The sequence below is a fragment of the Sapajus apella genome, unplaced genomic scaffold (assembly GCF_009761245.1).
Source record: "Sapajus apella isolate SASKATOON/1434 unplaced genomic scaffold, GSC_monkey_1.0 scaffold47, whole genome shotgun sequence".
Lineage (NCBI taxonomy): Eukaryota > Metazoa > Chordata > Mammalia > Primates > Cebidae > Sapajus > Sapajus apella.
The window spans coordinates 13,685,040-13,707,989 of record NW_022436987.1 but is presented as its reverse complement, the minus strand read 5'-3'; the positions used below and the strand labels follow the sequence as shown (position 1 = coordinate 13,707,989).

General features: G+C 49.9%; 1 protein-coding gene across 1 annotated transcript; it reads left to right on the top strand.

Moving 5' to 3' along the window:
• Positions 1–1,066: 1,066 nt before the first annotated feature.
• On the top strand, positions 1,067–22,254 carry IGSF22 (immunoglobulin superfamily member 22). Its single transcript, XM_032240957.1, has 22 exons — positions 1,067–1,307; positions 3,396–3,527; positions 3,757–3,893; positions 5,145–5,244; positions 5,327–5,366; positions 5,526–5,700; positions 6,663–6,776; positions 7,289–7,451; positions 8,378–8,650; positions 9,603–9,887; positions 10,671–10,795; positions 10,878–11,019; positions 11,147–11,443; positions 13,217–13,519; positions 14,753–14,926; positions 15,126–15,254; positions 15,904–16,200; positions 17,293–17,381; positions 17,584–17,776; positions 18,367–18,666; positions 19,421–19,750; positions 22,022–22,254. Exons 1-22 carry the CDS (start codon positions 1,199–1,201, stop codon positions 22,090–22,092), a joined length of 3,978 nt encoding a protein of 1,325 aa, XP_032096848.1. The 5' UTR covers positions 1,067–1,198; the 3' UTR covers positions 22,093–22,254.
• Positions 22,255–22,950: the final 696 nt, after the last annotated feature.

Below are 22,950 nucleotides of genomic sequence, written 5' to 3'. Positions count from 1 at the left end.
GGTGGCTCATGCCTGTAATCCCAGCACTTTGGGAAGCCAAGGCAGGCAGATCGTTTGAGGTTAGGAGTTCAAGACCAGTCTGGCCAACATAATGAAACCCTGTCTCTACTGAAAATACAAAAATTAGCTGGGCATGGTGGCGCACTCCTGTATTCCCAGCTGCTGGGAAGGCTGAGGCAGGAGAATCACTTGAATTCAGAAGAAGGAAGTTGCAGTGAGCCGAGATCACACAAAAAAATCACAACGCTGGTTAAATAAAACATGGAGGGACATCCAGTCGTTGAGATAACATGGTGCTCTGAACAGAAATGAGGAAACTCTATGATCTGGTATGGAAAAAATCTCCAAGATACATTAAGTAAAAAAAGAAAGGGTCATTATAATGTATAACTATAAGAGGCTACCTTGTGTGTTATTTTTTTAAAAAAGGAAGATGGCAAGAACATATGAGTTTTCCTATTTGCATGTTGGAGGTCTAGAAGGATCCTAGAGACTGGTTACTTATTGCAGTGAAGAGGGCTGTAAGATAGATGCAGGAGTGGGAGGGAGCCTCTTCATACGGATTTTTATGTTATTTTATTCTTTAGATTTGTGATTTCATTACCAGTTCAAAGAAAAATGTAAGAAATGAAAACTAAGCCTTTGCCTTTACCATGTTGCAAACACAAGCAGAACTGTAACAATGTTTTCTCGTCTGTTTTAGCATTCCTCCAGTGCTGTGGTCCCCAGGACCCAGGAATAAGAGCCACAGCTTCCTTCTAAGGCCCACTCCAGTATGGCTTAGTCAGGAAGTTCCTTCTTAGGTCTGACTGCATTCCCTCCTGATGAAACATCCAACACTGCCTCCTTAGTGCCATGTAGCTATCAATAGGTATCCTCAATTCCCTCCAGGCCTTACTTAGTTGGCTGGGTAAGTCTAAGCCCTATAACCTCTCCCTCTGAGACCCTGGAATAGTTTGGAGTTACTCAGTGAGAGGACAGGCCAATTTGGACTGGAAACTAACCAGGAAAAGGGAGCAAGGAAATGAAGAAAAGAGAGTCTGACTGTTCTCCTGGCCTTCTCCTGTGTGCTTCCATCTCCTCTTACATCTGAACACACACATAACATCTCTGAATCTCCCTCCTACTCCCTGTCTTGTCCTTCATGGCCGCATCCTCTCCCCAGTCTCACAGGTGAGTGCCCACGCCTGCTGTCACCATGACAACCATTCACAGCCAGCAGATGCTGCAGAAGCACGTGTCCATGGAATTCTCCAGCTCCACCACCCACGTGCAGACCTTCTCCCAGACAACCAAGATCGTGGGAGGCAAGTGGAATGGGGGCAGGGAAGAAATCGGGAAGGGCAGCTATTCTTTCTCCACACCCATCCCTTGGGTGGCCCCAGATTTTGCCACTAATGGACCCCTCAGAAGTCCGCAATACCAACAGCAGTCCCCTCCCAACCTGTGCTGCTAATCTGGGCTTTGTTAAAGCTTCAGCCAGCTTGATGTTCACCACAAATCAGGTCTCCAGGAAAACAGCTTAGAAAAAATCAATCAAGTGGATGTGTGTGAATGACTGATAAACTCTTAATTGCTGAAGGAGATCAGAGCCATAGGTGAACGGATTGCATCTCCAAAGGTAGAATTTCAGGCTTGGGGGGAATTAGGAAGGTAGCCACCTTATCTACATATCAGTAATGCTGACCCTGCTCCACTTAAGAAATAGGAGACGGGGCTACCAGTGGAGAGAGAAGGTGAACACATAAACAACAAGGTGACCTAAGCTTCCAGGCTCTTAGCCCTCTGGGGCCAGACTTGGAGGAGGGCAGAACCAAGGGGAAGCTTAGAAATGGTCTCAGAGCTGAACAGAGTGTTTTAGTCATGTCTCTAGTGGAAAGAGATTAAAAGATGGCCAGGGGCCAAGACACTGGATACCTCTTCTCATAGTCATTGCCCCTCCCTCAAAGCCTCAAAGGGCTAGAGTCCCTCAAAGTGCTCTGTGCACAGAGGTCAAGGCCAGACAAACACTCTGTACCAACCAGCCCCTGCTGGCCAGTGAGGCAGAGCAAGTGGAACAGCTAGGACTCAAGGCCTGTGGTCTAGATCAGAAGTTGCAAACTCAAGTGATTTACAGCAGTGATTCTCTGCCCTGGCTGCACATCAGAGTCACCTCAGTGCAGGGGTGGTGAGGGGGGCAAAAATATGGCAGTACCTGAGTTTCACCCCAGACCACTAAATCGGGTATGGCTTGTAAAGTTCTCCAGGGATTATAATGTGCAGCCAAAGCTGTAGACCATTGACCAACGGGGTCCAGGCAAGGAACATAAATGTGGGGAAAAGACTGCAGTAAACTAGAGACTGTATACCCCATTTAAGGTGCAGCCACGACTCACCTCCCACTGAATGTTGCCATACGGGAATACAAGTTCAGTGTTGAGAATCCAGAAATCTGAATTTTTATGTAAAATCTTTCTATTTCAGATGTAGGGTTACTTTTCTGTTTAAACATTGTGGAGGTCACATAAAAGACATCCGCAGCCCAGGTGTCCCCTGCACTCTGCCTGTTTTGAGACCTCTGGTTACCATTTAAAAGGAAGCCATGAGAGCTTCTTAACACATTTTTTCCCTCTGTCAGATTAGTGGGGTAATAAAGACACCTACTTCACTGGGATGCTGTGAAGATTAAATAAAATCATCTCTGATATGTGCCTAGCACAGTTCCTGACTCAAGGAATGTGTTCTATGATTCAGAGCAATTGTTATGAATTGATAAACTCACCAGCCAAGATTTTCTGTAGTTTTATACTACAAAAACTGTTTTCTGTTTTCTAAATATAAAATTATATTTCCACATTGAAGATGTGCTTTCAGATAAGGATATTCCCATATATAGCCCCACTGGAGTGGGAATGTGTCCTGTTCCTCACTCGTGAATCACCACTCCCAAGGCAATGAATGCTGAACCCACAGAATGGCAGGGAGAAAATCTAGAGCAGAGCTCAGCCAAGCTACAGACCGCCCAGGCAGAAGCAGGCCTAGCCCCTCTTAATGCTACTGGAGGACCAGGACTTCCAGGAGAGAAGCCTAAGAGACCAAGAAAATTCCAAAAGAGAAGCCTCCTTAAAAAAAAAAAAAAAAAAAAAAAAAAATTAGGACTCAGGGCTGTGGCCCTACAAAGGTAATGGACCACTGAGGTGTGGGAAAGGAGTTCGCGTCCCCTAGTGGTTAAAATTTGCCATAACACAATGGCCCATCGACCCACCCTGCTTTCTCCCCATGTAGCTGGTCCTGCTCCCACTTCCCTAAATGGCCTTTGTTCCTATGCTTCACCGGCCCCCAAGAAAGCTCAGTCCTCCATTCGCCAGCTGGGCTTCTACCTGGAGCCTATTCTGACCTCTCTCCTGCCCCCACAGAGGAGGTTGTGACGAGGAAGTCCTCGAGCACAGTGGAGTTCTTCAGCTTAGTGACCCGGAGCTCCAACATCCCTGCGGGCGAGAGCGTCCCTGAGTTCGTGGAGAAGCCTCACCCGGTCGCTGCGCCCGAGGGTGTGTCGCTGCCCGTGGCTCCCCGGGGCCCCAGCGCTTCGCTTTCTAATCGATTGCACCCACCCTCCCTCCCATCCCAACGACCTCCAATGCTAAGCCCTGGCAGAGCCTGGCCAAGGGTTCCTCCCCTGCTCGGGGCCGGGGCCAGGCCCCGGTGTCTGGGAGGAGGCAGGGAGCCGGCAGAGGGTGGCAGGGGGTCTAGCCACAACGTGCCCTGTGCTCATCGCAGGGGACAAAGCCGTGTTCCGAGCCCGGGTGCAGGGGAACCCCAAACCCAACATCTCCTGGAAGAGGGAGAGCGGCATCCCCATCAAGGAGTCCGCCAAGATATTCTACGACAGCATTAACAAGGAACACGTGCTGAAGGTGCGGGGGCCGAGCCCGAGTCCAGCTACAGAGAAAGCAACAGACATGGACCCCAGGGCGGGCAGCCAGTCTTCTCACCGCGGAGAGCCTTAACCGCGGCCCTAGAACTGGGCAGTGGGAAAAGCAGCTGTCATTGCCCAAGAGGCGCGGCAGGATAAGAGAGGTCAAGTCAGGAACCGCGGTATTGCCCGAAGGACCAGGAGACCCAAATTACTCCCGGGGCAAGCTGAGCAAGGGCAGAGCCAGAACGTGACGCCGGAGTGGGGAGAGGGAGGGGCGGGGCCAATGGAAGCAAAGTGGCATGTCCACAAGGCGAATGAGCCAAAAGGAACGCGGGACCAAGACGGTGGCCGTGGCCACGGAGGGCGGGACCATAGTGGGTGTGGAGTTGCCGGAAGGACTGATTGTAGAGTAGGGGTGAGGGTCTCCGGGCTGTTAGCTCTTAGCTGAACCCTCCAGAAAAGCTTCCCCTAGGACCGATCATCCTTAGGTCTAACCAGCTTTTGGGTCACTTTCTGAGAGCTAGGCCTGACCAGCTGCAACCTCTGGCTCCAGGCCCTTGGAGGAAAGGGAGGGATGGGTCACTGGGAGATCTAGGCCTATAATTACTTCTGATCCTATAATCACTTGGGTCCTGACCCGATTTCCCGTTGTGAAAGGCAAAGAGCCTCCTTTTCTCCCCACAGACAGAAGTAGTCTCCTCCCAAAGACCCATCGTCACTGGACCCTCAGCCCCTCACAGCACACAGGAGCTGCCCCAGGTGCCCCTACTGGCCACCTCTTACACAAGCTCATCATTCAGCAGACAGTTGCTGAGAGCCTAGCAGACTTCTGCAAGCACCATCCAGACAGGCACCAAGTCAGCCTTACTCACCGCTCTTCCTTCTGGGGCTCAGCCCAGTGCCAGTACAGAGAAGTAAATTGTATTAAACGAAGTCTCAGCCAGATGATGCCAGAAACTGCAGATAGAGTTACAAGGCAGGGAGCTTCTGGGAGCGCACAGCCAAGGGGGAAAGTCTGATGAAGAAGCAGTTTTATTGCTCTGGAATCAGGCTACAAACATGCATGCTCACACTGACTGCTAGCTGGTACCTCCAAATCATACAGGCTGCTCAATCCTCCACACGTATGCCCAACACTCAGCTCCTATTGTCCCCTCAAAAAAAAGAAAAAGCCCTCCTTCCTTATCTCACAGAAAGTCTCCCTGTGGTTCCTTCTCCCTCCCCCACTAATGGCCGGACTTTGATCCAGCTGGAGCCACTGACCTCTGATGACTCTGACAACTACAAGTGTATTGCAAGCAATGACCATGCAGATGCCATCTACACCGTGTCTCTGCTGGTAACAGAAGGTGAGTCGGCCCCTTCCTCCAGGCCTTTCTTCTTAGGGACCAGACTCCCCCTGTCTGAACCTGTCCCTCTGTCTATTCTCAGGTCAAGAGAAAATGGACTTCAAAAAGATGCTGAAGAAGAGGTGAGGCTGGCGGGTCCCTCTGCCCAAGATATTGTCTCCTCATCCAGGCTGAACCTCTCAACAGGGCCCTGAGTTCCAAGAATCCATGGAGTAGGGAGGAGTTTCTCAAGGTTGGAAGAGGCATTGTGTACAAGCTTAGTCCCTTCCTCCTTCTCCTAGGGGACCCCCTGCTCCCAAGAAGAAGCAGAAGAAGGTGGCAGATGAGAAAGAGATGCTGGAGATTTTGTCCAAGGTGCCCAAGAAAGACTTTGAGAGGGTCTGCATGGAGTATGGTTTCACGGACTTTCGGGGGCTGCTCAAGAAGCTCAAAGAGATGAAGAAAGTAGAGGTGGAGGTGAGTGCCCTGCAGGGGGCAGGAGCTGCAGGCCAGGGGCAGGGCCTCACTCAAAGTGCTAGTGCCTGTGTATTTCACAGCAGCAAGGTCTCCCCAACCCTACACACACATACTCAGAGGCATACTCTACTGTGAAAGCAACAAGGGAGATCAAGTCACCTTCCTTCTACTCCTGTCTTCACCACTCCCTAATATACTTGAATGGACTTTGGAGTCAGACAGACCTAGATTCAAATCCCAGTCTAGGCCAAGCACAGTGGCTTATGCCTGTAATCCCAACACTCTGGGAGGCCGAGACAGGCGGATCATCTGAGGTCAGGAGTTCAAGACCAGCCTGTCCAACATGGTGAAACTCCTGTTTCTACTAAAAATGCCCAAAAAAATTAGCTGGGTGTGGTGGCACACACCTGTAGTCCCAGCTACTCAGGAGGCTGAGGCAGGAGAATCGCTTGAACCCGGGAGGTAGAGGTTGCAGTGAGCCAAGAGCACACCATTGCACTCCAGCCCGGGTGGCAGAGCAAGACTCCGTCTCAAAACAAACAAACAAATCCCAGTTCTACTGCCTTATTAGCTGTGTGAACTTGAGCATCTCTCTGAGCTTCAGTTTCCTCATCTACAAAATGAAAATTATACTTTCTTCTTTCATTTGTTTTTGTGTTGTTGCTGTCATTCATTGGTTCACTCAACCAACTCATTAAGCATCTACCCTGGAATTAGGGAATCCATATAATAGGCCCAGGTACATAGTGACTATGCCATGAATGGTGGTTCTTTACTCATCCCCCATAATATTCCTTTCCTTCTAAATCTTTCCATTGATCAGTGGAGCAGTCCAGGGTATTATCTAATGAGCCTAGTCATTTCTCCCCACACCCTTAAGAGTTTCTCCAGGATTGAGGACACAGCCTGGACAGGCTCTGGGTACCACTGACACTTGTAATTTTATTATCATAATCTCTCAGGCCATCCGGATTCTGAAGCCCCTGGAGGACAAAGAGGCCAAGATTGACACAACAGTGGTCTTTGACTGCATCATGGAGCTGAAAGACCCCAATGTCAAGATGATATGGATCAAGGTGGGGGATGCCTAGCCAGGGTCCACCTTGGTGATATCTCTTCCTCTCTACCCCTTTCTCTCATTATCCATAAGCCATAGCTTCTCTTCTATCCCATCAAGAAGATGCCTCCTGGTATGGTTGAAAGAGGCTGGAGTTGGGCTCTACTCTTAGCTGTTTCACCACTTTGTTGTGTGATGTAAGACAGTCACTTTCCTCTCTCTATGCCTCAGTCTACCCATCTTTAAATTGAAAGGCTAGATTAGATACTCTTGAAGGTCACTGAAGAGCTGTGCCTCTAAGGGAAAGCAACTAATGACCTCATGCATATTAAGAGTTCGGGCCTGTGGGGAGGCAGAGATCTTGGATTCTACCAAGCCAGATGATGAAGCTATAGAGATCATAGGGACCTCTGTGTGTCTTTAGAGGGTTGGACATGCACCCCCCAACTCAGGCTGGCTTTGGGGAATGGAGATCTCTGGAAGCCTCCTTCTAAAGCCCTTCATCAGCTTTCCTACTGTTCCATGAGACAGGGTACTGAGCCACTGAGGATCCAGTACTCCCTGGGCAAGTACGATGTGAAGCAGATGGGCACCAAGTACATGCTGGTTATTACCAACGTGAACATGAACGATGCTGGCATCTACAGCCTGTCCGTGGGCGATAAGCGGATGAGTGCAGAGCTCACAGTGCTGGGTATGAGTGGGGGCATGCAAGGGCACAAGGAGGATATGTCAGGATGGAAGAGAAGAATGGCCAGGGATGGGGTCCATGGCGATACTGGAGAGAGGACTGTAGGACTATGCAAGAAAGGATTGTGGGGATGGAAGTCAACAGAGGGAGGAAGCATGAGATGTAAGGAAGAAGACTATGAGCTAAGTGCCATGGGGCTGTATAGCATAGTGATTAAGAGCATAGACTCTGAGCCAGGCATGGTGGCTCACACCTGTAATCCCAGCACTTTGGGAGGCCCAGGCAGGAGAATCACTTGACGCCAAAAGTTCAAGACCAACCTGGGCAATATAATGAAACCCCATCTCTACAAAAATAAATAAATAAATAATTGGACAGGTATGGTGACATGCACCTGTAGTCCTGGCTGCCCGGCAGGCAGAGGCTGCAGTGAGCCACGATCCTGTGCTGCACTTTAACCTGGGCGATGAAGCAAGACCCTGTCTCAAAAATAAGTTTAAAAACAGAACACAGATTCTGGAGCTACACTACTAGAATTCAAATCCCAGTTTCTGCCTCTTACGAGCTATGTGATTTAGGTCAAGTTATTTAACTTCTCTTTGATTCAGTTTCCCCATCTACAAAATGGGGAGTAACAGAATCCACCTATGTGATAATTGGATGAATTAATATGGCTAGAATGGTGCCTGGAACATACCTAAAACCACATAAGTGCTTTCAAAATTGCTGTTATCATTACTGGGAAGAAGACCACATGAACATCATGGGAGGGGACTCCAGACAAGAAGGGCTCAAAAACAAAACCAAAGGAAGGGTGCTTTCCCCCAACCATGGGCTATAGGAGGCCAATGACATATGAGGGCCCTCTTTACCATTCCACCCTTCGGAAGGGAGCAGCCTAATGACTACCCTCCTACTGTTTGCTACAGATGAGCCACTGAAATTCTTGGGAGAGATGAAGCCTCTGAAGGTGACAGAGCGCCAGACAGCTGTGTTTGAGATCCGCCTCTCCAAGAAAGAGCCCAACTTTGTGTGGAAGTTCAATGGGAAGGAGCTGAAGAGGGATGACAAGTATGAAATCACAGTGTCCGAGGATGGTCTGACCCACACGCTTAAGGTTAAGGATGCCAGACTCAGTGATAGCGGCGAGTTCTCTGCCGAGGCGGGGAAACTGGTGCAGAAGGCCCAGCTCACTATTGACCGTGAGTGGTTGGCAAGACCCTAAGGGGTGGGCTTTATGCACAGCAACCTCCATGCAGGCAGTCATCATTTATATATCCATCTAGCCATCCATCTCTTTTCAAAGCCCTGTGATAGGTACTGGAAAGACAGAGGGTTCCCCTCTCTGTTAACCCATAGTCTAGTAGGGGAGGCAGGTATGAAATGAAATTAGAATAGCAGTTATTATTCCAAGAGTCAAGCCACACTGGGGTCTTACTATCATATGAGATCATGGACCAAGAAAGTATTAGCCTATGTCTCTAATGTCATATATTACAGCACACCTGTGTTGCTCTTAGCTACGTACATTCTGCTACCACAACTAGTTTGGAAATTTGCATATAATGGTAGGTACACCAATGAGCATGTCACACATCTGAACCACACCTGGAATATGTACCACATGGAATCATCATTGCTGTGATGGAGGGAGACACAAAGGCTACAGAAAACCAAAGAAAAGGCATCACCTGGCAACGTTGGAAATAATGAAATGATGTCCGACCTTTGCCAAGAACTAAAAGGAGTTCAGCTTTCGGAGAAGGAAGGAAAGTAGAGAGCATCCCCAGCAGAGGCAATAGCACGTACAAATGTCCAGACGTTATACAGAGAGCGCAGGTATGGCTGGAGCTCCAAGGGGGCATTAGAGATCTTGACTGCAGCACTGTGAAAGTTCTCGCCCCATTTTACGTATAAGGACACTGAGACTCAGAGAGGTAAATGAGTTGCATATAGTCAACTAGCAAGTCAGGGCCATAGCTGGGACTCTCCCTGTCAAGTACTTCTGTGAGTCACATATTACACACAAACATTCGACATCACAAGTTCTTGTGTTTTCTGAGGCCAGAAGGAGGGACAGGGCTCATGGCTCTGTAGCTGCAGAAAAAGGACGTCGTGGTTTGGGAGTAGGCCCAAGTGTTTGTCTGTCCACAGGCATCCCCATCAAGTTTGTGAGCAACCTCAAAAATGTACGTGTGAAAGAGAGGAGCCGCGCATGCCTGGAGTGTGAGCTGACATCCAAGGATGTGACACTCCGCTGGAAGAAGGATGGGCAGCTGCTGACACACGGTGCTAAATACAACATGAACCATGAGGGCAAGCGGGCAGAGCTGATCATTGAGGATGCACAGCTCAGTGATGGTGGCGAGTACACTGTGGTGGCCATGCAGGATGGAGACCCAACTGAATACTGCAGTACTGCCACTGTCACCGTGGAGGGTAACACCTGCCCTATCAATCCCCACTGACCAGTCCCCCTGACCTTGGCATTCCCTTACAGTGGACATCAATTGCCCCCCTCCCACTAACTCCAGCTGTCCTGCAGACCATGACCAACTTGTCTCCCCACTGTGACCACCCTCACCTCCTAAATTCTGACCAGCTCTAACCTCCCATGCCCTGAACATCCATACCTCCTAGACACTGATCATCCCCTATCTTCCAGACTCTAGCCCAGATTTCCTGACTTCATCCTTCACTTTCAGACTCTAATCATCCCCAGCAACCCTGATATCCCAGACTTCTTGATCCCGACCATCTCCCACTCCCTAACCATAAACCGTTTTCCACAGATCCTAGCCACCCTAAATCCCCAAAGACCCTACGTATCCCACAGACTAGCATAACCACAACTAAACATTCCAAATCCACTAACCACTGGCATCTCCACCATCTATTTCCCTCTTCAACCCGGCATCCTAAGTCCCTGTTGACCACCCTCCACTAATCAACTCCCCATTAGCCAACTCCCTGTCTTTCTGGTCACCATTTCCCATGCCACTGACCTTTCTCCACCCCCTCCCACCTATTGTTCCAGTTCCCCTCACTGACCATCCTCTTATCACCTATTGACCACATTGGCAAGCCACCTGCTCACCATAAATTATTTTGATTGATGCAGCACCCCTGGCCAGGCCCATGACCATCGCCACCAGACCTTTTCCCAGAAGCTCCTCCCACCCCAACACCCTGAGCCAGTCCCTTGCCCACCTTTCTCCCCAGAGCGCCTGGCCACAGTGAAGAGCGGGATGTCCGATGTGCACGCAGCCACTGGGAGCCCGGCTGAGTTGTGTGTGGTGCTGAACGATGAGAAGGTGGAGGGTGTGTGGCTGAAGGATGGCAAGGAGGTCTGAAGCAGGGGCCAGAGAAGGGGGTGAAGGAGGTAGACCTGGCCTGTGCTTACACTCACGCCCACCCCTGGGCCCTCAGATTACAGACTTGCCTGGCGTGCAAATTGTGAAGCAGGGTGCAGTGCACAAGCTCATCTTCCCCAGTATGGGCCCTGTGCACGAGGGAAAGTACACATTCCGGGCCAAGGGCGCAGAGAGTGAAGCCTCTGTATTCATCGCAGGTATGGTCCTGCCCAAGGTAGGCAAAGCTCAACCATGCCTGGCCCACCTACAAGCTCATGGCTTCTCCCCCACCCCATGGGCTCCTCCATGCCAATGCTCAAGCCCTCCCTGCTGCCCACCCCACAGATCCTCCTACCATCGACCCATCGGTACTGGAGGCACTGGCCGCGCACCCCGTCACCGTGAAGGTAGGCCACACAGCCCACATCAAGGTCCCCTTCCGGGGAAAACCGCTGCCCAAAGTGACATGGTACAAGGATGGCATGGAGGTGACGGAGGAGGAACGCGTGTCCATGGAGCGCGGGGAAGACCAGGCATTGCTCACCATCTCCAACTGTGTGCGTGAAGACAGTGGCCTCGTCCTGCTCAAGCTCAAGAATGACTATGGCTCAGCTACGGCCACTCTGCACCTCAGTGTACTGGGTAAGGGCAGGGCTGGGCCGGGCTGAGCTGAGCTGAGGGCACCTGCTGTCCAGACTCAGGGTGAAAGGCAGGCTGAGGAGGAGGCCAGAGATAGAGTTGAAGTTTGGGCTAGGAATGGGCCTAGAAGGCTGGCTTTGCAGCCAAAGCCTACTTTCTAACTTCCCAACTAGCTCACGGCTGAGTGAACCACTCTAAGCCTCAGTTTCTTACCTGGAATAAGGTGATCTTTTTATCTAGTATCCATTTCTAGTGCATTTAAAGGGCACAGCCAAGAACACAGGACATAATATACCTTCAGTATACCTTAAGTACTGTTATTGACTTGAAGATAAGAACTTGGTAGGAGGTAAGGTGGAAATGAGATGAAAGAGAGGTGGGACTGACCAGGCATGGTGGCTTACATTTATAATCCCAGCCCTTTGGGGGTCCAACGTGATGGATCACTTAAGGTCAGGAGTTTGAGACCAGCCTGGCCAACATGGCAAAACCTGGTCTCTACTAAAAATACAAAAATTGGCCAAGCATAGTGTCACACACCTGTAATTCCAGCTACTCAGGAGGCTAAGGCACAAGAATCATTTGAACCTGGGAGGCAGAGGTTGCAGTGAGCCAGGTTCAGGCCACTGTACTCCAGCCTGGGTGACAGAGTAAGATTCTGTCTCAAACAAAAACGAAAACATGACTGGGCACAGTGGCTCACACCTGTAATCCCAACACTTTGGGAAACCAAGGCAGGCAGATCATGAGGTCAAGAGATCGAGACCATCCTGGCCAACATGGTGAAACCCCGTCTCTACTAAAAAATACAAAAATACAAAAAAATTAGCTGGGCATGGTGGCGCGCACCTGTAGTCCCAGCCACTCAGAGGCTAAGGCAGGAGAATCACTTGAACCCAGGAGGCAATGGTTGCAGTGAGCCGAGATTGCACCACTGCACTCCAGTCTGGTGACAGAGCAAGACTCTGTCTCAAAACAAAAACAAAATCAAAAACAAAAAAAGAAACAACAAAAAAGAAGAGAGGTGGGATTCAGGGATGGAGGTGAACTTGATTGGGAAGAGTAGTGGGTTTGAAAGTGAAATAGGGTAAGGTGGGAGGTCAGATAGGGCTGGGGATAAAATAAGGTGGGAAAGATGGAATGGGGATTTCCAATGGGATTAGGAATTGGTATGAACATGAGGATATAAGGAAAAAGATGAGGAGCTGGCCTGAGTGTACTTACATTCAACATGTCACATACATACCATCGCCACCTCCTCCACCTGCATTTCCAACAAGCTGTGGGATGGGACGATTTGAGTTTCAATTCAATTCAGCAGCAAGACTGAGCACCTCCGCTGTGTTCTCACTGCTGGGTACACAGAGATGAAGTATCCCCAACAGTTTCTCAATTCAAAAGGGGTGAAACTGGTAGACAGACTATGATTATAACATCAGGCAAATGGTGGTACCAGAAAGCACTGGTCTTCTCAAAGCTCGGATGATAGGGAGAACTTGTCTGGAAGGGGACAGGGGGATCAGCTAAGGGTAGGGGCCCCTAAGGTCTCTAGTCTACCCATTGCTAGACAGATGGGAGATTCAGGGGGGCAAGGATCAAACTCTTTGGGCAAGTCTTAGAAAGAGGGGTGATAGACACAGGGAGGGGCAAGGTATCCAAAAAGCTCATAATCCAACTACTGTATGCCGTAGTCTGGCCAGACCTTTGGTGAATGGGAGGAGACCCTTCTGATCCTTTGTTCCAAAGCCCCATTCTGAAGTTGTTCTCTGTCCCCAGACCGTCCGAAGCCTCCACAGGGCCGGGTGGAGTTCCTGGAGCTCTCGGGTAGTTGTGTGCACATGAAGTGGAAGGCCCCGAAGGACAATGGTGGACGACCTGTGACACAGTTCATAGTGGAAAGGAGGGCAGTTGGCAAGAAGTCCTGGATTAAGATAGGCGAGGTGGATGGCAAAGTCACCAACTTCTTCACCAACAAGGTGGAAGAGGGAAAAGCCTACCAGTTCCGTATCCTGGCAGTCAATTCGGAAGGTGTGAGCGACCCACTGGAGACAGAAGAAGTGTTTGCAGGAAATCCCATAGGTAGGTGAGATAGCCTGGTGCTCAGTGGGGAACCCAGGGGTCAGCATGGGGGCCTTTGGCCAGGAAGGAACACTGATCTGTGGGAAATTCCACAGGACATCTCTCTAGCTGTCTCATGAGACACACTGATTCCAGAGTAAAAACAGAACATCATTTTGGGCAGGAATTCTCAACTTTGTCCAGCCATATCACATGCACAACACACTCCCATGGGTATACCCAGAACATACACAACTTCAGGGAACTGACTCCACTTCTTTCTCCATCCCATAAGTCATCCCAGAATCCAAGTAAGCAAGAGGCTGCTTTAGCGATAACCTTGAAACCATTCTAACTTTTTCCCCACGGAAAACCCTTGACAACACTGGCATTTTAATTACAATTGCAGGCTGGACACAGTGGCTCACACCTGTAATCCCAGAACTTTGGGAGGCCAAGGTGGGCGGATCACCTGTGGTCAGGAGTTTAAGACCAGCCTGGCCAACATGGTGAAACCCTGTCTCTACTAAAAATACAAAAATTAGCCGGGCATGGTGGTGGGCACCTATAATCCCAGCTACTCAGGAGGCTGAGGCAGGAGAATCACTTGAACCCAGGAGGCAGAGGTTGCAATGAGCCAAGATCGTGCCACCGCACTCCAGCCTGAGCAATAGAGTGAGACTCCTTCTCAAATATAATAATAATTATTATTATTATTGCAAATTAATTACTTCCTACACCTCTCCGAACCTATCTCCTTGTCAGGACAGCAGAAGGGGAAGGATGGGACTGTTGGTCACACCATGGGAAAGTTAAGTCACTGATTCTGAATGTTGGCTACACATTAGAATCACTTGGTTTCCTTAATAATGCTAATACTTGCCCTTCACCACAGGCATAGAATATGGGTAGGTGGGACCCAGGCACTAGTTGTTGGTGGTGGGTTTTTTCATTTTTGTTTTTGTTTTTACTTCCCACTTGATGTTAATGTGCAAGCAAAGTTAAGAATCATGTGTGCTAGGCACGGTGGCTCATGCCTGTAATCCCAGCACTTTGGAAGGCCAAGGCAGGAGGATCACTTGAGCCCAGGAGTTCAAGATCATCCCGGGCAACACAGTGAGACCTTGTCTCTAAAAAAGAAACAAGAATCGCTGGCTTGAATTTTTTTAAGTAGGGGAGGCAGAGGTCAGCGTGAGGTGGGCAACTGTCTACATGCTCCCCCTCCTAACTTTCAGCTCCCTCTGTCCCCCACAGAGCCTCCTGGTTTTGCCTCCCAGCCTCAAGTGACTGATGTGACTAAAGAGGCCATGACCATCACATGGAATGCCCCTACCCACGATGGGGGAGCCCCAGTGCTTGGCTACATTGTAGAACGAAGGAAGAAAGGCAGCAACCTGTGGGTGCCAGTCAACAGGGACCCCATCCAAGGTGAGGTCCTTGGGATAGAGGCCCAGGAGGGACCAAAGGAGGTCTTGCTGAGTGGACCCATTAACTACTGACACAGTCCCTCCTCCAACTCTTCTGGAAGTTTTAACAACATCCCATAACCTCCTCTTCTACGTCTCTCACGCTTGTTCTCACCCCATGGATGCCTCTGACCTCATGACCCCTCATCTTCCCATTTCAGGCACCAAGTGCACTGTGGATGGTCTTCTGGAGGACACAGAATATGAATTCCGAGTTATAGCTATAAATAAGGCAGGCCCTGGACAGCCTAGTGTGCCATCCAGCTCAGTAGTGGCCAAGGATCCTGTTAGTGAGTATGGGGCTGCCAGGTCCTTACACATAATGGAATTAGCCCATTCAAAGTGGAGAAAGAATATCTTCCCTGGGAAAGTATGACAGGAGAGATCACACAGTCTCCACTCTCCGGAAACTGCCAGCCTCATAGAGCAACAAGATTCATACAGCAAGAGAAAGCCAGCAAATAAAGATTGATAGTCAGGGACAGTGAGGAGGTGCGGTGCAAAGCCATTTTTAAACTTCGTGTATTTCTGGTTAGGCGAGGTAGCAGAGGCATGCTGAGGGCTGAGTAAGGGTGTGGGGCAGATGGTTAGCGAACATTGCATTTAGGAAGCAAAGTGGGGGTACTGCCTGAAAGTGGATGTGGTGGAGATGGCTGGGTTAAAGGCTGAATTAAAGTTTTGAATATAGAAGTTTTGAATGTATGGGGTATGTTGAATTTAAGGGGTACTGAGTTCAAGGATGGAAGTGTTGAAACAGTAAGATCACTGAATTTGAATTTGGAGGTTGAGTGTGTAAGGTTAGGTACTGAGGGTGTTAACTGAGGGATCTGGAGCTAGAAGTAACGAAAGATGTGGTTCAGGAGTATTGAGTGTGGGAGTGGCCATGGCATTGAGTGGAGATGAGTTGGAAGGGCTGACTACATGTCTGTTCTGCCCCAGAACCCCCAGGTCTTGTCCAGGACCTGCATGTATCTGATTCCTCCAACTCCAGTATTTCCCTGGCCTGGCGGGAGCCTGCAGAGGGAGACCCACCCTCTGGCTATATCCTTGAGATGAGGGCTGAAGACAGCAAGGAATGGTCCAAGTGCACAAAGATCCCCATCTCAGGCACCTGCTACACGGTGGGAGGACTCACCGAGAGGCAGAAATACTTCTTCCGTATCCGGGCCGTGAATGAGGCTGGTGTTGGGGAGCCTGTGGAACTAGACAAGGGGGTCCGTGCCATGCCACCACCAGGTGAGGATACAGAGAGAGCTGGGGATTCATGCCCAACATCGTACCTCCAAACCTTCTCCTCTGGGGCCTCATCTGACAGGAAAATTGGATGATGCTATGATCATGAAAAAGTCATCCATACTTCTTGTGCCGGGACAAAGTTAGGGGTAACTTCAGGGGCACCCCTACCAAAGCAATCACTGTGTGCCAAACAGCATCCACTGTGTGTCAAAGTATAACCACCCAATGGGTTCTTCCTGCCCACTGCACGGGCAAAACCAGTTAACTGAGACCACAGCATTACAACAAAGAGTTTAATGGACACAAGGTCAGCCAAGCCGTGTGAGAGACGGAATTATTACCCAAATCAGCTCCCTGAAAATTCAGAGGCCAGGGAGTCTGCTTCTCAGTGGGGCCACAGGACCAGTGGGGTGGGGGGTGGTCGGGTCCAGGTGGAACCATCAGTCATCAGAAATGCAAAAACCTGAAAAGATATCTCATAAACCAATCTAAGGTTCTACAATAGTGATGTTATTTGCAGGAGTAATTGGGGAGTTGCAAATGTTGTGATCTCTGGAATAATGGCTGATAATTTTTTATGTCTACACCTTAGCAGAATTCAGGCTCCTCACATCCTCCTAACCTGGTGGCCCTTCATTGGCTTTGCAAAGGTGATTTAGTTTGGGGGAAGGATTGTTATCATCTAAACTATAAAGTAAATGTCTCTCCCAAAATTAGCTTGGTCGGAGACCAGGAATGATTACAGGCAGTCTGGAAGTTAAAGGCAAGATGGGGATTGGTTAGATCAGATCTCCTTCACTGTCATAATTTTCTCACTGTTACAGTTGTTGCAAAGGCAGTTTCAAAAGGAGATGTTAGGGATATAGAAACAAGACACAGGACTTGCCTTCCAGGGTCTTGCGTACTAGCAGAAGGAGACAGATGAGAAAACAAATAAATGCTTCACCGTGTTGTAGAGCAGCTAGATGTCTGTATGGCCTGTAGTGGGGGCACAAAAGAGGAGAGGTTGGGAAAGGCTTTGATGAGGAGGCTCAAAGCCGAGTCTTGCTGAAGGAGAGATCCATGCCCCCACTTCTGTCTCCTCCAACTCAGCTGCGCCCAAGTTTGACCTCAGTGCCCGGCTGAAGAGTCACATGGTGGTTCGTGCTGGAACAGCCCTCTGCATCCATGCAGCTTTCTCTGTGAGTTGTCCCTGACCCTGACCCCTATATGCTCTCCACATGACCAAGATGACCATTGTAGCCACCACAGTCTCTGACTCTGACTCTGCCCCTCACCAGATCCCTAATGCAAGAGCCAGGTAGAAACTCCTCAACAATAGAGGAGGGCCTGCCCCAAATATCACCTGCATGACCTATTGTGCCATCTCCTGTCACTACTCAGGGCTCACCACCACCCGAAGTGATCTGGCAGAAAGATGGCATTCCCACCAAGGGCCGAGAAACAATTACCAAGAGCAAAAACTACTCTCAGTTCCTCATCAATAGCACCAAGCGCTCTGACTCCGGGGTATACCGCATCTTGCTCCAGAATGAGTTTGGAGAAGCACACTATGACATCCATGTGCGCGTGGCAGGTATGGAGAGAAGGCAGAGGCCTCCAGGAGCCATCACTGAACACTTCTCCAAAGTACAGCTCCCCAGTGCTGCTTAAGTTCCTACCACAGGAAAGTCGTGCCTTAGGGCCATGAAGATTTCTTTGACACCGCAGAGCAAGACTTTATCCTACAGATTATGGTCGGCAGAGAGAGTAGAAATGGGTGAGGGGCAGGAGGGACAAATGGAGATGAACTCCTTAAAAATTAGGGTGACTGCTTAGAGACAGCTGGAAGCTTTAAAATAAAGCTCTAACCCCCCAAGGAGGAATGGATTCACTTTTACTGAACAATAACTACATGCCAGGCTCTTTACCCACTATTTCTATGAAATAGTCATTGTTAGCCCTATTTTGCAATTGAGGAAAGAGGTCTCAGATAAGTAACTTACCCCAGGTCACAGGGCTAGTAAATGGCAGAGCTGCACTTCAGAAATAGTTTTCCGACTCCAAGACACCAGCTGCCTGAAACTTGCCCCATCTCATCTTCCATCGGACTTGGCAGATAGCTGGGGTGGGGACACAATACTTCAGGCCCCCCAAGGTCGCTGACAGATCTTCCAACTCTTCCAGATTTCCCTCGGCCCCCCACAAACCTACAGCTGTTTGAGGAAGTCCCCAACACAGTGACTCTGACCTGGAACCACAGCCCAGATGTGCAGGAGGACGGTGAGGCTCACTACGTCATTATGAAGCGGGATGCAAGCACCGCCACCTGGTACACGGCTGCTGAGCGTGTCTTCAGCAACAAGTACACAGTGACCGGGCTGCTCCCAGGCAGGAAGTACTACTTCAGAGTGGTGGCTCGGAATGAAATCGGTGACAGTGAGCCACTTGACTCCAAGGACACCTGGCTCATCAATAAGGACCCGAGTGAGTCTGGGACTTGCAGTTTGGATTAAGTCTGGGTACTGTAATAGCGGGGATGACATAAGGGTCCCAAAGGGTACCCAAGAGGCAAGATAAAATCTGAAAACCATTGCGATAGAAGGGTTAATATCTGGGACGCTTAGGAGAGAAGGAAGTGTTGGCTTTCTTCGGGGTACTTAGGGGTGAGACTAAAGTGGAGGTGGGGAGGTACCTTTGGGGCCGGAAACAACGGTGGAGGGGCTGCGGAAGGGCTTAGAGCAATAATAGGGGTGAGAACTCTTGGGAGCCTGGAGGATGTCTGCGATCCCTGGAGGCTAGGGGTTAAGGGTGGGGGCCGCGTCGGGAAACTCGAACTGACGAGCTAAGGGAATACGAAGGGAAGCTGTGGACGCCGAAATGACGTAGGGGAAGCTTGGAGGCAGAGTTAAAGGCTGAGGTAACGGCTGGGAATACCAGAGTCCAGGAAGCTGGAGCTGGAATGACATCTCTGCCCCGGGGGCGTGGGAAAGCGTAGCTTGGGTGGCAGAACCCTGTATTGGCTGGGGACAGGGCCGGGGAGCCGGGGCACAGGCCTGGGGGAGGGTGGGGAGCCCTTAGGAACCAGTGTAACATCGAGCCCCCAGAGTTGGTGGCGCTGGGAATCTGGCCCAGGTCCTCGGCGTTTCGTGTAAGCTGAACTCTTAAGACGTCGGTGGCGGGTGGGGACCTAAAAGCGCGCTCACGGCCTGCCCCGCCCCGCCCCGCCTCGCCTGCGCAGTTGAGGACCTGAGCGCCAAGCTCAAACCCTACGAAAAGAAGGACTGGCGCCATGCGCCTCGCTTCCTGACGCCCCTCAAGCCACACACGGTGCTCCGCGGCCAGGACTGCACCATGACTTGCGCCTTCCTTGGGAACCCACGGCCCACGGTGACCCTCTACAAGGGCGACGTCAACATCACAGCCAACTCCAAGTTCTGGTACAACTCCACCAGCGGCGTGTGCACCCTCGTCATCCCCACCTGCACGCTCAAGGATAGCGGCGATTACAGCGTGCTGGTGGAGAACGAGCTGGGCAAGGACCGCAGCAGCTGCACGCTCACCGTCTACGGTGAGGGCACAGCGGGGCCTGGCCTCGGGGTGGGGGAGAGGCGCAAAAACCTGGCCTTCTGGGCCATTAGTCAACTCTTTATTTGGCTGGCACCGTTTTTCAATCTGACCGCCAACAGGTGGTGCAAACATTCTTAATTGGGCGCAGTTCTTAGCGCTCTCCCATCCTTTCGATGTCATTTGTTATATGCCTGGCCCCTGCAGACATGAGAGTTCTCAATCCCTAGATAAGATGTGGTTTGCAACTCTTGGTGAACCTAGACCTGCCTTCAAAAAAAAGATATTGTTGATCAGGACTAAACCAGACTCACCAATCACGATCTCTCTGGCAGGGTTCTGGAAAGAATATATATGTTTACAAAATTTTGCAGGTGATTCTGATATGCAATCAAGATTAAAATTGGTCTAGGATAAGGACAGGTGGGGGGCACAAATAAGGGAGGAACGAAGGGAACTTTCTTTTTTTTGGTTTGGTTTTGGTTTTGTTTGTTTGTTTGTATTTTTTGTTTTTCTTTTTTTAGAGTCTCTGACTCTGTTGCCCCAGCTGGAGTGCAATGGAGCGGTCTCTGCTCGCTACAACCTCCGCCTCCCAGGTTTAAGTGCTTCTCCTGCCTCAGCCTCCTGAGCAGCTGGGATTACAGACATGTGCCACCATGCCTGGCTAATTTTTGTATTTTTAGTAGAGACGGGGTTTCGCCATGTTGGTCAGGCTGGTCAACTCTGGACCTTGTGATCTGCCTGCCTCGGTCTCCCAAAGTGCTGGGATTATAGGCGTGAGCCATCATGCCCTGCCTTTTTTTTTTTTTTTTTTGAGACAGAGTTTTGATCTTACCCAGGCTGGAGTGCAGTGCACAATCTCAGCTCACTGCAACTTCTGCCTCCCTGGGAACCCTCCATTTTGTACGTGCATGCCATGTTTCTACTCGTGTGCACACGTAGGGGGAAAGCATTTTATTCACTCCCAATCTGTTGTCTTCATAGCCACACAGCTAGCAGTAAAGCTGGCCTGCCTTGCTTTCTGTTGCTTAAATTTCCCCCAGCTTTCCTCTCATAGTAAAATCCCAAACCAACAAGGTTTCCCCCTCCCCCACCTCTCACTTCATCCTCTGCTACTCCTGCACTTTCCATGACACTCCGTTGCTCGTTGCTGTGGTGTCCATGGTTACAGACCTTTTTTTTTTTTTTTTTTTTTTTTTGAGACAGAGTCTTGCTCTATTGCCCAGGCTGGAATGCAGGGGGTCGTTCTCGGCTCACTGCAACCTCTGCCTCCCCAGGTTCAAGTGATTCTCCTGCCTCAGCCTCCCGAGTAGCTGGGATTACAGGCACATGCCAACACACCCAGCTAATTTTTGTATTTTTAGTAGAGACAGGGTTTCACCATGTTGGTCAGGCTGGTCTCGAACTCCTGACCTCAAGTGATCCGCCTGCCTCAGCCTCAAACATCCCAAAGTGTTAGGATTACAGGCGTGAGCCACCACCCCCAGCCGTGCAGGCCTTTTTTATCCAGTTATAGATACCTTTCTTTAGGGGAAAGGACCTTGTCCTATTGCTCTCTCAAGTGCTTAGCTAAGTGTCTGCCACTGAGACCATGATCTCTCTTTTTTTTTTTTTTTTTTTTTTGAGAAGGAGTTTAACTCTTGTTACCCAGGCTGGAGTGCAATGGCGCGATCTCAGCTCACCGCAACCTCCGCCTCCTGGGTTCAGGCAATTCTCCTGCCTCAGCCTCCTGAGTAGCTGAGATTACAGGCACGTGCCACCATGCCCAGCTAATTTTTTGTATTTTTAGTAGAGATGGGGTTTCACCATGTTGACCAGGAGAGACCATGATATCTCTAGAGAGGCTGCCAAGCTGTGTAACAGAACTAGGCCAGGGAAGGCACTATGGGCACTGTCCAGCTTTCATTCCATAGCTAAAGAGATCCCTGACAACTCAACTCTGGTTGTAAGCACAGCATGTGGGCCCAGTGCCCTGGTTCTACCACTGACCAGCAGTGTGACTTTGGCAAGCTACCTCATTGAGCCTGTTTTATCAGGCTGTGAGGTCTAAATGGGACTGTGAGGCTTAAATGAGAGTACAGAACTGCCTGGCACAATGTCTGGCAAATATTAAGTGCTAGATAAATGGCAGCTCTTGCCCCTTCACACCCTGCCAACCCAGAATTAAGGGTCCCAGGGTCCAGCTCCTAGTTTCCTGGAAAGGAAGACCAGCAGTTTGGAATTTCCCTCAGCCCCAGCATCATTAATATAACAAATACTTGCTTTGCTCTTTCAGACAAAGATGATAAGTCAATTGTAGCATCCATCACTGAGAGTCTGCAGAAGAAATCAAAGCACCTTATGTGAGCTCCAGCCCAGCCCAGGCATCAGGAGACCATTATGATGTGGAGCTTCTTGGCCTGTCCTCTGCATCGACCAGTGTAGGAAGCCCAGTTTGCTGTCTGGTGCTTGTCAGTGTAAACATTCAGTGAAGGGATGGGACAATAAACTAAACTCACCTTTCCTGTTCCTCAGGGTGGTATACAGCAGGGACCAAGGCAGATGGATGTGATTGCATGATAGGGAATCCCAGACCTGGACCCCTGAAAGCCTGGTCCAAACCCACCCACAGGGCACTAATCAGCCCCCTTGTGGCTGGGCCTGGACTTCCCTTCCGCTCCTCCACATCCACACGGCACCTTCCTTCTCCCCTCAGCTTGGGGGCAAGTCCTGCTGACTTCATCCTTCTCTCCATCCTGCTCCCTCCCATTTCTTCACACTAGGTAGGTTTGTGTTCAGAGTTCAGAATTTTGAAAAGATCAAGATCTTGCCTCTTTAGTGTCCAGGGTTCAGAACTAGAAGGGATTGATCATCCAGCTTACTAAGTTTCAAGCTTACATTTTTCAGTGGAATCCTTCCAAAAACAAAACAAACAAACAAACCTACAACCTAAGAAGCTACAAGACTTGAAATAAGGATAGGAGGTCTTGAGCCTGCCTTCCCCCATTCATTTGCTACTCCCTCACCAGGAATCTCTGTAAAAACTAATTTGGAATCACTGATTCATCCAACCACCCATATGAGACTTGAGTCTCCTAAATCACATCCCCACAAATGTGCAACACCTCTACTAATGGCATATCCACCACCACCCAAGGCTTCCCTTTCTACTTCTGGGTTAGAGCATTGCCTGTTAAGTTGCAAATGCTCCTGCAGTAGGGTGAC